The sequence below is a fragment of the Lepisosteus oculatus genome, chromosome 6, assembly GCF_040954835.1.
Source record: "Lepisosteus oculatus isolate fLepOcu1 chromosome 6, fLepOcu1.hap2, whole genome shotgun sequence".
NCBI classification, from domain to species: Eukaryota; Metazoa; Chordata; class Actinopteri; order Semionotiformes; family Lepisosteidae; genus Lepisosteus; species Lepisosteus oculatus.
The window spans coordinates 52428491-52444631 of NC_090701.1; the positions used below are offsets into that span (position 1 = coordinate 52428491).

General features: G+C 40.4%; 1 protein-coding gene across 13 annotated transcripts in view; it reads right to left on the bottom strand.

Moving 5' to 3' along the window:
• The window catches only part of ncoa2 (nuclear receptor coactivator 2), a 133887-nt gene that overhangs the window by 35600 nt on the left and 82146 nt on the right, over positions 1–16141 (bottom strand). For all 13 annotated transcript variants that reach the window (XM_015353631.2, XM_015353623.2, XM_015353627.2 and 10 more), the window contains 3 exons: positions 10252–10355; positions 4673–4850; positions 2704–2892 (listed from right to left, as the gene is read on the bottom strand). In XM_015353631.2, the coding sequence (XP_015209117.2) occupies positions 2704–2892; positions 4673–4850; positions 10252–10355 (471 nt within the window). The remainder of the gene's footprint in view (positions 1–2703; positions 2893–4672; positions 4851–10251; positions 10356–16141) is intronic.

Below are 16141 nucleotides of genomic sequence, written 5' to 3' on the forward strand. Positions count from 1 at the left end.
CTGGCCAAAAAAACAAGACACAACCCTTCCAATTACAAACTACTTTCCTTTCCCTATTGCGGCTTCCAGAGAAAAAGGGATGTAAGTGTATTTCCCTGCCTTTCGCTAACATCAGACGGAGGCTTAATGTGTTTCCAGTACTGAAAACCACCACAGAAAAGTAGTGAAGTCGAATCCCAGCCACCGAAATGAAGAAAAATCCTTGTGCAAATTGCCATAAAGTGCGGAGCTGCTTCTGTCCTCTGTTACTAAGTGTTAATCGTTAACTTAAATCATTTTCTCAAACTATTGAAAAACAGACAGCTGAACTCTTATCGATTATTTTTAAAAAGGTGTAAATAAAGAGTAAATTCTAATTTTACAAGGGACATTCACAGTCAGGACTGGTCTTGTCCTGAAGGACATATAAATAGCAAGTTAAGTACTCTTAATTTCCCATGCCTAATGAAATCCGAAATGTTTTAAAGGGTAAAATGCTGCTATGAAACAATGCCCTTTAAAAATATAAGAAGACAAGAAGTTAAAACGAGAGCCATTTTAAAATAAATGCACTGCATGCTGAACTAGTATCAAAAAGTATCGGCAATTTTCATTTGATATTTGTCCTGTGACTGCAGATGAAGTGAAATTAGAGGCAAGGAACACTACAATAAGACTAAGCAGAAGTTATCTTAACAAAACCTTTAAGGTCTGTTGGGACTTGACTAATTCTATGCTGAGAAGTAGAAAGACACAATGTTTCTGTTGTAGAGCCTTTAGACTCACAAGAGACTGCAGAATGGAGATGGACACATGCCAGAGCTTGTTTCCCAAAAAGCCAGATCTGAACAGTGGCCTACCATAAATGAGCACTTCTTACTTTACACAAAAACAAACATTCTGGACATAAATGGTGAAGCAAAAGATGACTGCCATATATTGAGCAACTGTAAAGACTTCTGTAGTGGATTTCTGACTTGGAAAAGGACAACAAATCACCATCTGGTAAGCTGAGGTCACCACATCCACTGACTTCTAAACAGGCTGCAGAGGAGCCAAGTGTTTCTAGAACACGAAGAACAACACATTTCAGCACCATCTAGTTGCTACACAACACTATTCTCCCTTGAGAATGCAAAACAACCACATGGAGAATATCTTTCATTGCAAAAATAATCCTGCATATGCCAGTCTTCCAGGTCTTTTATGGCACAGTATAAAAGGGGCTTTTGATTTGGGGTTTTACCCTTAATTCTGCATTCAAAACTAACCAAAAATGTCTACCTAGATAAGCAGAACATTGTATATGAATAAATATACATGCAGCTTCCTGTGACTCAGATGCAAAAACCAAACGCAAACAGGCTGTGACAATGCAGGACAGAGAAACAGAGGGAGTATATTGTGAGCCAAAAGCCTTGAGAAGCCTCTACCCACTGTAATGTTGTCAGCTAAAGACAGTTGTTTCCTCTGCCCTGTTCTAATGAGGATGTTTCCAGGTAGACAAGGGGAACATTGATTTGCTTGCTTTCTGTGTGATGAGGCCCGCAGTTCGCGATGAGCTTTCCTCTCACAGGGTATTAAAGGGCATTTAATTTGGTCTTTTTCCTGAAGGACCTCTGAACCCGTGAAACAGAATCAAGTCTTCGCTTTGCTGTACGAGGGAAAACCAGAGGAAAAAAGAGAGGCCGAGGCAGCTGAGAAAAAGCGACGTGCTGTAGTCATTGCTAAAACACAGGAAAAGACCAATATAGTCATCAAGCTTTTGAGAGCCTGTAAGTGTAGCTAGGGCTCCAATCGTGGAGTTATCTTTTGCTTTGATTGGGCCTGGTAGTAGCTGAAAACATAAAATGTGCAGGAAGGAGACAGTCATTTGTGGGACTAGTTTCCCACCTTATGCTATAAAATGCAAGTAAGAGGCCAATGATTTGACACCCCAAACCTTCACAAGGCTTGCAGACAAGGAATCTGTAAATTCTAATATTTATTAGTTTGATTTTTTGTTATTAAGAGAAATAACACTTTCCAGTTATTTGAATTTTGAATGTGTTTAAATGCAAGAGTCAACATTTTCTTGACATAACAAAATGAAATGACTGAACTGAATGGTAGTTCACTCCTTCTGTGTTCTGAGTAACACTTAATTGTGCAGCTCCAGGTCAGAGTGGAGAAATGACTTCAAAAGATATATTATATACCTTATTTATAAATATAATTTCTTTAAAACATTTGAAAATGACATTGTTTAGCAGTATTGTATATACCAATTTACTACAAAACAAATGTAATACATGAGATTTTTAGTGATTAATGACTGAGCGAAAGGCAGACTGCAATGATTTTAATGATCAGTCAGAAGGTCGGTTTAACGTGCCATCCCAGTCAGGGCAGCCCCTTTAACAGCACAATGTCCTCGGCCAGTGGGGTTCTGATTGGGAAATTCTCATCCAGGGGGAAGAGCTCCACCTACAGGTCCACACACACACTTCCCTGGGTCAACCAGCTTCAGAGGTTTCCGATCTCAGGACCAACTTCAGAGGAATCGGCCCAGACTCTTGTGTTTTTGATTTATCTAATGAAAACAGCTGCTTCGCGTGTTCTAAAGGGACATCATCATTTAAAAGATAAAACAGCAAAAGTGTCAAGCCCGAACCCAAATCCGCTGCCGCCGTCCTCCACAAACGCCACTATCACAAGGGCAGAACCGTACGGCCACACTCTCACCTTCCCCTTCTTCTCTGATGGACTTTGGTTCAGACACAGCGAAGCACTGCATAGTTTCATACTTCTGGAGCGGCTCCTGGCTGCCGTGCCCTTCCTCCTCGGGCTCGCCGTGCGGGTTCACCAGCATGCGGCAGTTGAAGGTGTGGCTGTTCCTCCGGGGGGCGTCGCTGGACCAGGGCACGCCATTCACTGCGGGGACGGAGAGCAAGCACTGACCCAGGCCCGCCAGCGGGAGCGCCTCGCTGGCCTGACCGCGCGAGGGCTGCCCGCCCCGTGCAGCTGTTCTCTAACCGCTTCAGTACAACTCGCGGGGGCGCGGGGCCAGTGAGCCCACCAGGATGGTTTGTGGACTGTGGGAGGAAACTGGGGGCGGCCGGAGGAAACCCACGTGAACATGGGGAAACCACACAAGCTCCACACAGCCAGCACCCCAGGTCTGGGAGGAGCCCAGCGCCCCAGCTCTGCGAGGCAGCAATGCTAACCACTGCGCTACTGTGCCACCCGAGAGGCTGGTATTAGCTGAAAACACCAGCACTGGAAAATGCCCGTGTATATGGAACCCACATACTACGCAGACTGATTGGACTTTTTCTGCTTTAAAGAAAATACAGTAAAGCCTAATAGTATTATTTTCGAACACAGGTGCCGGCACACCTAATTAAGGATCATCAAAAGGAAGATAGTCCTCTGTGTTTTAGCTGGGCTGGGACAAAACGCAAAGCAGTTCTGACCTAAAGCACTTTTATGTTTGTAGATATGCAAGATTCTGGATTCAATTCCATACTCATCTGAAGCTGAAGACATAAAACTGACAGCCAAAATGGGTTTGACATTAGCAAACAAATACTGTAATCATCACTTTGAATATTTTGGTTTTGTTTGATTAGTTATTGAGATTTTAATGCTTTTCATGATTAGTCAGGTCAGTTTAATGTCCAATCATACCAAGGATAGCACCTATAAGCAATTTCCAATCCAAACGACCTATTCACAATGTATAAACAATATCTATTTTCTCTTCTGCAGAACTATAAAATAGTTTAATATTATTTTAATGAGTGATATTATCTAACAAGTAATGCAATAAAAAATAAAAACAATTGTAAATGAATTATCCCACTGAAAAACAATGGAACGAAGGCTTGATATTTTACTTTGTTACACAGGTTTGATACCCAAAATCTACTCAGCTATTTTTACTGCATTCTCAACTTTATTAGATTAGCAGCTCTGTAGGTACAGAATTTAGGTCACACCCTCCTACGTGACAAATAAGACCAGTTTGTGTGCATACCTTTTTCTTTTGTCATTTACAGGCTAACACAAATTAAAATCATACTACAGTCGCATGAGAGTGTAAACTGACTTACCCTTTCACAAATCCAACTCCTGTCTTTAACAAGTTTAACAGAAACAGAAAGTCTCTCATACATGTTTTAGCCATGTGCAATACCCTTTTTGTCCCCTATATTTAAGACTTTAAATTGTTAACATTAGTCTTAATTAGACAGTACACCACCTGTCATTCTTTTGGAGCGCCAAGCCAGATGGCATTTATTTGTTTAAAACGCAATCAGGGTGTTTGGCTTCTATAACTCTTAGACCAGTGGATGATCCTACTTAATTTGAATGAATTAAGAAAGATGTGATGGAACAAGAATGTTATGCAGGAGCTTGAGTTTAAATACTGTGTTGAGTCTTTAATTTGTTTCACTTTTGTAACCTGGTGTTGGCTGAGTATGGCACCATTCTTCTTATTTTGTTTTAAGCATCTCTGTCTCTGTTTGCTCCTGGGTGCATGTAGAAGATAGTATTAGAATACCTTCCTGCATGCATGCACACTTCATCTATTCTCTGGCGTGCAATGAAAGTATGACAAAAAGAAGAGCAGACAATTACCACAGCCCATACGCTTATGCTGGAGGGACATATCGATGAATTGGCAAATAAAATGAGGAATGGTTCTTACCAATGGACTTGGGCAGCAGGTTTTTAATGAACTCGGCGTGATCGCCCACATGCAGGATACTGTATACACTGGTGTTCATCAGCTCCTCCTGGTTGTACCGCAGATACTGGGTCACATTCTCTGACACAAACACAATGTTGCCTTCCATGTTCACAACAAAGAAAAACCCATCTAAGGCCTGCAGATAGAGGGAAGGTGAAAAACAAGAAACACTAGTGACCAACTTGTCTTGTACAGCATGATTTTAAACTGGCTGGATTCCACATGTAGCAAAATGTGTTAAGTATTGGGACAGTGAAAAGAGATGTGTCATTTTTGCTGTGTACTAATGAAATTTGTATTTCACATCAAAAGACCTATGAGGCAAAAGAACAGAATTTCAGCTTTTGTTCCTGCGATTAGTTTAGGTCATCATGATTCTGCCATCTCAGTGATACTGCATTTCAAAACATTTCTTAATTCTCTGAGTCTGCATTGACTTCTCTGCCCTAAAGGCTTAGCTACTTGGTCTCTGAATGTGAGATACTATTCTATGCAAACAGTACAGAGAGATAAACACAATGAAACTGATCCAATTTATTTGGAGTAGCTGAACATTAAATAACACAGAATAGCCATAACAAAAATATACAGTATTCATATCTTGAAAAATAAAAATTATGTCGTAGCTGAAGAGTAATGTTTGCATCTTGGACCTCACCATTATGCGTTTACAATTGTGTTTTTAAATGTGAACAGCTTTGTTTTGTACAAATCGAACATTTATGAACAAATTATTTTTGTAACTCTTTAGTAATGCTTGTCCCTCTGGGAACTGCAGGGTCAAGTCCACAGTAGACAGTTTGTGCGATGCTGTGAAAGGCACTGAGAGGTTTGGTATTGAGCAGATTGTGACTTAACTCATTGTTGGCTTTCAACAATATACAATATACAATATACAATGCAAGCGCTTAATGTTTATGACATGTTTTAAGCTCTTCTTCACACCGGAGTTAACAGCACACATTTTTATTGGCATGTCTGTGTCGTGGTTTGAATGGATCTCTTTGTTTCACAAGTTTCACAAAGCAGGCAGAGCATTTCTGCTGTCCAACAGCGCACAGTGAAAACACCCTGACAGTTTCAAAGAAAGCAAATCAGGCACAGCAGTGTCGAAGCGCCATGCAGGAGGTGACCAAAAACACGGGTATTAATCTGAACGGCAACCTCATGGGTCTTAATGCTAACGCAATTTTTGTACTGTTCGTTATGGTCTGCACTGGATTTGGAACATCTGACTACCTGAAAGCCTCAGAATTAAGTGGTCATTGGACACTCTTTTAAAATGTTACATAAAAACAAATTCCATTTAAAACAGAAAAACTTAAATACAACTTCAAATGTAGTAGAATGTTTTAAACTTAAAAATGTTTCACATTTGGATATTAAAATATTAAGGGACCAGTTAGAAAAACTATTAGATACTGTCATCAGTATACATTACTTGTGTAGCCACTATGCACCTTTAATTGGACTTGAGGAAATGTAAAAAGGGAGAAAAAACAAAACGAGAATAACAGAAGAAGACTCTCATGACTGGTACAGTTATGGAACAAGTAACGAGAGCTCAACTGCATAAATAATTCTGAAAAACAATTCAAGAGACGGAATATTTTAAGTTTTAACTTAACAGAATTCTTCAAACAAGCAATGTTGACAACTTATGAATACTATTTAAGCAGAGATACAATGAAAAAAAAAAAAGGTTCTTAAACCAAAAGCAAGACATTTTGTTCAAGGATTTTGAACTGAAGTACAGTACGCACATGGATCAAGAATTGGTTAATAAACGGGAAACGGTGTGCTGTCATCTAACGTGGTATAACGTCTGCCTGGGCAGGTGCAAGCAGGGGTGTGCTGCAGAAATCTCTTTCAGATCTCTGTCTTGGTTCTTCCTGGTCTATATACTGTAATTGATTGAGATTAGCAAGGTGGATACCGTTAGCTAACCAGATGAATATCACATCGGTGAGTCTGAGCTGCAGGAAGCTGTGTGTAAAACATATCTTTTTATTTACATAGTTTATGTCCTCAACAAAACATTTTGGTGGGGCAATTGAGAAAACATTGCTTGGTTATATAGCAAAAGGTGTGGTGCTTAAATCAAGACTTACAATGCACTAGTAAGACTTCATGTAGAACATTGTGTTCAGTATTAGTTACTGCACCACAAAAATACATCTTTCAAAAGAATTCAAACAAGAGCAACAGGAGTAGTTCTTCATCTCAGGGGGATCATCGTACACAGCCAGGGTAAGACTAAATTTCCTCCAATTAAAACAAAACACAGAGGAGATTTGACACAAGTATATTCCCTCCAAAACTGTACAGACTGGGGCAAAACAGAGGTGTACTCAGACTCATTAGCAAATCAAGGATGCAAAGACAACAGCCACAACTGGAATCAATGCAGGATGGAGACCAGGAAACTTTACACAGAGAGTTGAAGATGCATAGAACCTGGTTTCCTGGGCTCCTTCAAGAAATGACAGGGAAAATTTTAAATTAGCAACTCAACTACTGGATGCTAAACCGGATGGGCTAGGACAAACTACAGCAAATACCACCATTTTAAACAGTTAAAATAATGGTTCTATTTTACTTCTCAGCTGGTACTTGAAAATGCTGATGTTTCATGTGTAGTTTACTTTTGTTCTTGTTTCGTTACTGCAACACATTTCACACCATACTTTTAGAACAGGAAATGTATTAATTGGTCAAAACCAGTTGAGTTCCATTCCAGAAACCTTTGAGAACCTGCACAAGGGGCTGACGCTGCCTGGTGTACTGGCCATCGCTCTCAGCTCGCACTTCAGGCATGCAGAGAGAATCTGCACAAAACCTGTACAAGGATTAGAAACTCTCATCCACCAACTGTCACATCAGAATGACATAATACCATTTTCCACACCTTTTAAATCTCCAGTCAAAGAGAAAAGGTTGACATCGAAGTTGAAAGCAGCCTCAAATGCCTGAAGAGAGCACAAATGAACATGCTACACATAAAGCTCAACCTACTGAGTCACGAAAATGCATGTTTTCTGACTTATCTATATATAGTGCATGTTTCAACAATAATGTGTTAAGAATAGTGTAGTCATCGGGTGTGGTTGTTTCAATTTGTACTTTGCACAATGCATTAGGGACATAGAAGAAAGTACAAATACAGCATTTTCATTAAACTCGGATCCCTGCTTATTTTCCTCTATCCAGCTCCCAGTTCTACCACCCTCTGCAACACAACATCATCTGCAATGATCCAATTTTATTAAAAACGCAAAACCAAAAACAAATGGTTGTTAGACTCTATTAAGTGCATGCTCCTCCACACAGATCTGTTTGTGTGACAGCAAAGCAAACTTGAACAGCTGTTCACCCTCATTCCAAATGCAGATTAGACTTCTTCGCAACTTCAGACTCCTGCCTGAGTGTGACAGACCATAGCCACAAGCATGCCAGTTGATTGTACACGACAAGGACGATATTTGTAAGTCTTAATTGAATGAATGGCCCCAAGCCAACCATTACAAGCTCTATGATGTCAATTGCTTCATCAAACAACACTATTCCTTGCAGATTATTTCAAGGACAATAACTACATGTGTTTTAAGACAGTGATTGTGCCACAATGATTCGACTTAATTAGTCATATAGCAATGAACATACAGGTGTTATTTGGAGTGGTTCTACACAGCTAATATTCAGAAAATATCTTGTACATGCAGTTTATAAATTCCACACATGGTCCAGATCTGAAAAGTCAAGCCTTCACCAGGACTCCAGAAACGTTTTCAAAGCAAGACTGATGTAAGCAGTTTTTTGGAAAGAAGCATTAGAAACTAATAACTAATAACTAAAATCTAATACTGAAGAGTAATAGAAACAGTCAAATGTTAAAATCTCTATAAACCTTACGAAAATCTCTATCCTACCTTACGAAACTGAGTACCAACACCGTCAAGGGATTACTGATAAACATAACAATAATTGTCACTTTCATTGGTCTTCAATCTTCTGAATACTCAGAATGAAAAAATGAAGAATTTTAGGGAATTCTAAACTTAATACAATCTGCTGGATTGCATACTCTCCCTTCATACTGCAAAGTTAAACTTTGTTCACTGAATCCAGCTGTCGATAAAGCAAATGCACAATGCACTGGGCCACAGCAATCCAATACTGAAATATCAAACTTTTTATCCATCCTGGGACAGCCAGTCCTCTCTTTTAATGAGACAACAGGATTGTTTTCTGAAGTCTGCAGTCCACACCAGGAAAACAACAAAAACACTCTGATGAGACATAAATTGTATTTGTCTGTCCCCTCTATATCCACACAACAACTTGTCAGATAACAGTTAATGATTGCTGGGCAAAAAGAGCAAATCAGCCTGTTTCCTTTGGCCGGTCTTTGTCACAGGCACGTCTTAATTAGTGCCTTGATTGCCTTCATACGCAGGGTATGAATTGTCCCAGCGCCTCACACTTCACAAAACACAAGACAACACGCAGCAGCCAGTATATTTAGAATCTGCTGCGTGTCAATACTGTGACGCAGGACCTCAGAAGCTATAAATACACTCTGTCCAGGCAGATTCAAAACTGAACAGGGGAAAAATGTGAACACGGTTTAGGCACTACAGAAGGGTTTTTTTGCTTCTGCTGCTTGGTATGGGAAGGGTTTTGGGATTACTTTGTCAAACAAATCCTACAAGAAAGCTTCAAACATAAAAACAGTGTTTTCTGCAAGAACACAGATTGGAAGTGCATCTGCATGCACTGAGCTTCAAAGGCATTTTTGCAACTGCTGATTGCCTGTAAGGCCCTCCATCAGTGGAGGACTACATTATCATTAAATTCTGTTTCCAGTGTTTTTCAGAAGATATTTCATAGAGCTCTTCAAGCTGGGAGTCTGTTCTACAAAAATGTACTGTTCAGTTTTGTGAAGACAGAGCTCTACCTCAGGATTGCCCACAGATCTCCTAAAACAAGAGTTTCCATCCCAGTTATTGTACCTTTTAAAATTTTAACTCTCACATAGTTTGTCTGTTCCAATCGTGCTTCCAGTGGACTTTCTGACCTGCCTCTAACATTTTCTAATTAACTTCAGCCAATTACAACAATTCATCTCACTCTGATAACAAACTTAAATTGGAGATCTTATTGAGAGTAACACTCCCCGAAAATGGGTTTTGCAGTCAGATGGAAAACTCCTTGATTACGTCAAGTATATTACAATCACTTTCGAATTTCCTTTTCATGCCATAGCTGTATTTTTATAATTGAGGTATTACAGGTCTTGTCATAGTGCTATTTGTCGGGGTGCACATTTTAACATCTGGCAAGAAAGTCCTCTGTCACCTCCCAGCCGTGAATGTGTGATCGTTGCTCTCTCTTTCACACTATGTTCAAAGAGCTCTTAGGACTTAGGACAACAGTCTGTCATTAAACACCGCCAGTTGAAGTGCCTGCAGACCCTGGAGCAAGCAAGCAGCACTGTACAAGACAGAAACAGCAGACAGAAAGTAAAGCAGACTCACCTCCAGCATCATTGGTCCAAGGGCATCTTTGTCAATAACACTTTGGCCTGTTGAGGACACATCAGCCTTCTGCACCTCTTCCTCATTGGCTGCTGCAGCCTTTTCTGCAACAGACAGAAGGTTTCAGACACGTCAGACACATGTTGTAGTACAGGACACCGGTTCTTCGAGATTGGCATTGTGGTGCGGTAGTCTGTTTTCCACCTGCACGAGCCAGATTCAAGAAATGAACAGCTAACAAACGATCAGGTTAAAGTAAAGCAGAAGTGGCACAAAACCGGCATAAAATGGGACATATTTAATCAGTGCTAATGGTGGTTTTCACCTGAAGACTTCAGAGCTGCGAGCACAGCTAGGAGCACTCTGTAAGATCATAATTGACAAATGTTAAAGAGCCAATTTCACAGATTTCATCTTTCATAAAGAGTACAAAAATCAACAGTTGCCAGCTGTAATGAGTCATTATTGTCAAATAAAAACAGTATGTTTAGAAATTTTGCTAATCTTGTGGAAAATATGCAGTTTCTAGAAAATGAAGTATGTAGTACTGTCTACGTTTTGGCAGGCGGTAAGGTGACGGTGACTAGATTGGGTAAAAAACAAACTGAAAATCTCTACCCTTTCAAAAAGCACATACTTAACTGATTTTACTAAAGCTTCTTCTTCTTTTGTGCACTGTTACAGCATGTTGCTATGGTGTGCACCTAAGAACCTAGCAACAGCAGTGTAAAAGGTCAAAGCAAATTACTACATTTGATTTGGACAGCTGTAGTAGACTTACTGGATAAATTGAGCTGTAAGCATATCAAACTAATAATTAAGGAAACAGGCTCAGTTAGGAATCCTCTGCAAAGATGACAGCCTTGAGATTTATGAGCTGTTTAAATCAGAACTGCATTCCTTTAAAAAAGGTAGAATTTCTTGGAAGTGTAATCCCACAACATTTTCTCTGTACTCTAATTTTAGGATTTAATTTTGGGCTTTTTAATGCAGAACACATAAGTACAAAAAATATGTATTCTCCTAGAAATCTGCACCATGTCCTCTTTTCATTTCAGAATCAGCACAGAATTTGTACAAATGATCAAACAAAACAAAAGTATTACAGGAAAAACCAAGCAGGACCAACCAGCATCACCCCCTAAAATCTGCTTGGTATAGTTAAGCTGGAAGAGCTTGCAGTTCCCACCAAGATCCATTGACAATTCTGGGGCAAGGTTTCTTTTCTGAGATTTGTAGCCAGGTACTGCTGCCAGTCCACATCACCTCTGAGCTGTGTACAGTACTGCTACCAATCCACATAATCTCTGAGCTGTGTACAGTACTGCTTCAACTCCACATCATCTCTGAGCTGTGTACAGTACTGCTACCAATCCATATCATCTCTGAGCTGTGTACAGTACTGCTTCAACTCCACATCATCTCTGAGCTGTGTACAGTACTGCTACCAATCCATATCATCTCTGAGCTGTTTACAGTACTGCTACCAATCCACATCATCTCTGAGCTGTGTACATTACTGCTTCAACTCCACATCATCTCTGAGCTGTGTACAGTACTGCTACCAGTCCACACCACCTCTGAGCTGTGTACAGTACTGCTACCAGTCCACATCACCTCTGAGCTGTGTACAGTACTGCTACCAGTCCACATCATCTCTGAGCTGTGCCCAGTACTGCTACCAATCCACATCATCTCTGAGCTGTGTACAGTACTGCTACCAGTCCACATCATCTCTGAGCTGTGTACAGTACTGCTTCAACTCTACACCACCTCTGAGCTGTGTACAGTACTGCTACTAAACCACACCACCTCTGAGCTGTGCCCAGTACTGCTACCAGTCCACATCACCTCTGAGCTGTGCCCAGTACTGCTGCCAGTCCACATCACCTCTGAGCTGTGCCCAGTACTGCTACTAAACCACACCACCGCTGAGCTGTGCCCAGTACTGCTACCAGTCCACACCACCTCTGAGCTGTGCCCAGTACTGCTGCCAGTCCAAATCACCTCTGAGCTGTGCCCAGTACTGCTACCAGTCCACACCACCTCTGAGCTGTGCCCAGTACTGCTGTCAGTCCACATCACCTCTGAGCTGTGCCCAGTACTGCTACCAGTCCACACCACCTCTGAGCTGTGCCCAGTACTGCTGTCAGTCCACATCACCTCTGAGCTGTGCCCAGTACTGCTACCAATCCACATCACCTCTGAGCTGTGCCCAGTACTGCTACCACTCCACATCACCTCTGTTCAATTACTGCTCTTGTACCACATCACCTCTGAGCTGTGCCCAATACTAACATCAATCCAAATTCTCTCTGAGCTGCTCCCTGTGGCACTGTGACTCTACTTGGCCTCTGGTCTGTGGCACTTCCATGCAAAACACCCTTCTTCTCTCCATATCATCAGAAAACAGTTTCTTTCTAGCTTTTACAAGAAATGAGCATAACTGAAACCACCCCAAGGTACCATAGCCTTGTCTTGTAAATAATTTCAGGACCACCAGTCAGTGGAACTGGGGACCTAGGGCCCAGGAAAAACAAAGAGGGAGTATATTCCTGGTCTGAAATTAGGAAGACAAGGCTGTTGAGGGTCTGATAACAAGCAAAATGTCCCTTTCATCTGACAACTTTAATCTATCGGTATTAACGAACCATGTGACATTTTCAAATTTTAGATACCATAATATCATTTAGACATTTAGATATAAATTTTCAAGTTTTAGCCTCCAATTTTATTCACACTTTTTCAAATAAATCTTAGTTCATTTAATGTTCTCCCTTTCGTTACACTGCTATCCACCTGTTTAGGTGTGTGCAGGTGCAGTATACTGCAGGTAACAAATTTTAATTTCTTACGTTAGGCAAATATAAAATACTGTGAGGCAGTTTAATCAAAGAAATCTGTACAAATGTTCTTTTTTCTGATAGTATTTCAATTCTGGTTTGCATATACCTGTACACAATTGATTTTAAAAGACGTCTTTAACTTTGTAGTGCATTTGATATGAATTGTTTAATGACGTAAGACACTAGTGCGGAAGACTGAAGATTTAGGTGGGAGTATTTTTTCCCCAAACTTAAGACACTTCGTGTAAAATTAGCCATCAATTCATACAATCTTGATTTTTTGTTATCTTCAGCTGCTCCATTACATATGTCATAAAGAAAACATTACACAGACCGGATCCCACAGTGCGCTGTGCAGTTGCATCTCAGATTCTGAGAGATGAAGGAAGCCACAGAAAGCCAATTATACAGCCGCACGCTGCTAAAATTAGCGCAGCTGACATATGGTTCTGGGAGGCGTGCAGCAGATTCCCAGTCATTAGGAAACGATCTGGCAGGGCTGGCCGGGGAGGGGGGGGGGACCAAACGCAGGCTGTCCCACGCTTCCACATGTGTTTATCTTTTAACATGAATGTACAATATATCACCAGGGCTGTTGAGATCTCCAGCCGGGCGCAGCAAACCAACCCAGCTGCGCTCCTTTCCGCGTGCGAGCGCTCACGGGGCGGGCGAGCGCGCCGCCTGCTCGCTCCGTGCGCGCCCCCTCCCCGCTAAGGAGGGCTGTCTAGTGCTGCGACAGGGAAGCAGCTGCTTCCCAATCGCAGCGGAGGTCTCCTGCGATGCTACGTTTTGCAGTTCAGCAGAAGGAGCTGAAGGAGGGCTGTTAACACTCCAATATATATGTATATTTGCCTTTTTTTATTTAACGTTTCACTACGTCATGAAAACATGACTGGCACTTTACAAAAATAATTCAATTTGGCTTCCTTAATAGATTTTATTTTAAAAAAAGGTCAGCTACATTCTTATTTAAATTGCTTGATATCAGCGGTGGGCGAGATTCTGGTCGAAGCGATAGTCTTTCTCTGAAACTTTGCTGTTGAACTCAGTCGTGCTCTTCAGTTGTGAAGCTAGGTGTGCTTTTGCATTTCACGGAATTGTTTTGTTGTGTCAAATTACCGGCAGATGTACTGTGCCTCGTCTCGTTCAGGTTCAGACGTTTAAACCCAATACATCACTGCACCTAAAGTAATCCAGCTGTAGTTGTTTTCATATTTATAATGTATACCTGCATTGGAAGCCTGAATAAGATTATGTAAAAGGAACACAAAGAGCCAAAAAAATCAAGTTATTTTATTTGAAAGCATGCTGGAGATTACACACACAAGACCTAATTTATTATAAGAAAGAATTTAACTGTACTCAATGTAAATGTGCCCATCAGAGATGGACAGTAGGAATGTCTGGTACAATTGGATTTGATACACCCTTATTTGATATATAAGAGAAGATCAGATCACTTTATTGGCCATATACAATTTCTTGTATTAGGAATTTGTCTTTTCACAGACCCCAACTTGCTCCCCATGAGAGACACAGACAGGGAGAGAAGCTGGGGGTCAGAGCGCAGGGTCAGCCATTTATACAACACCCCTGGAGCAGGGGGGGTTAAGGGCCTCACTCAGGGGCCCAATGGAGTAGGATTCCTGTCGGCCGTGGGATACCAACCGGCAACCTTCCAGCCACAGCCACAGATCCTTATAGAATATTGAAAATTGAAATTGTAATCAAATGTTTTAATAAAAACCTCCTCCCTACTCAATGTGTTGAAAGGCAAATATCTAGGCTTCCTTCTGGAAATTTTCTCCGAGTCATGTTTCACTTCCTGTTTTAATATACCAGATGAAAACCTTCATCCGTACTCAAGTCTGAATCTTATAATCCTTAGTTATCCAAAAATACACATCTGATTCTTTTCTTAACTTCACATGTGTAGTAAACTTCATCCTATAAAACAGAACTAAAAATACACATATTATATGTTATTCCCCATTGTGCCTGAAAAATGACATGCAATATTTAACATTAAAGGAAAAAAGTCTACTTTTTTTTATTCAATTTAGTGACTACAATACTTCCAACAGCTCCAGAACATTATAAACCTGCCTCAGTACAGTACAAAAAGGAATACATGATCCAACTGAAATTTAACTAAAGTTAGTTAATATGAATTAAAAGCAAAATAATTAGTCATGGATAATGAGCTAGCTCCTAGAAAGATTACATTTCCTGATGTGCCAGTCCACTGATCTTAATTGGTCAAGATTAGGCTTAGTGTCACAACAAACTATCCTGTTTATAAGTGGAGTGTTAAAGGAATGATTTCATAATATGGAAAACTGTACAGAACTATTTAAGACTACATATGGTTTTTATAGTGAAGGAACTCCTCTTGTGTGTGTGTGTCGTAAGAACTCATATTAATCTCAGCAGCCGTCATTACTAAGCAAAATACTTTTGAAAAAGTTAAATGGTTAAATCATAAATAAGAATAAACAAAGCTCACGAACAAGGAAATGCAGGTTAGATGGAGCAACCAAAAAAGTTTTTAAAACTGTGATTGATCAGCGATGGAAAAAAAAACAAACACCAGAAGTTTTTCTTTTTATTCAAACTTTTCTACTCTAAGAAAATTACAGAAAAAAATATGTCCCTATGGAAAGAAAATTTGTCCCTATGGCAATTTGATCCCTAGAGCCTTACACTGGACTGAACAGAAAAGGAGTGAAGCTAAGAGTCATACTGATCTTATGTGAGCAATGGTTATGGAACACCATATAGCAGAAATGACTTCACATTACCTTTATCTTAAAACTGTATTGTTTGGATGGCCGTACGTTGTCTGCTAATCCAATCAATGGTGATGAGAAATACCATAAGAGATGGGACTACACTCCTCGGTACACTCCAGAACTTCCCTTCAAGCTAGGGAAGAAACTACGTTGAAAGAGCTCATATACCTTCCTGATGACAATCTTGGCTGGAATTCTGTAGGCTCCGAGTATCTTCCACAAGCTCCACAAGCTCTTGCGAAGTATGCTATA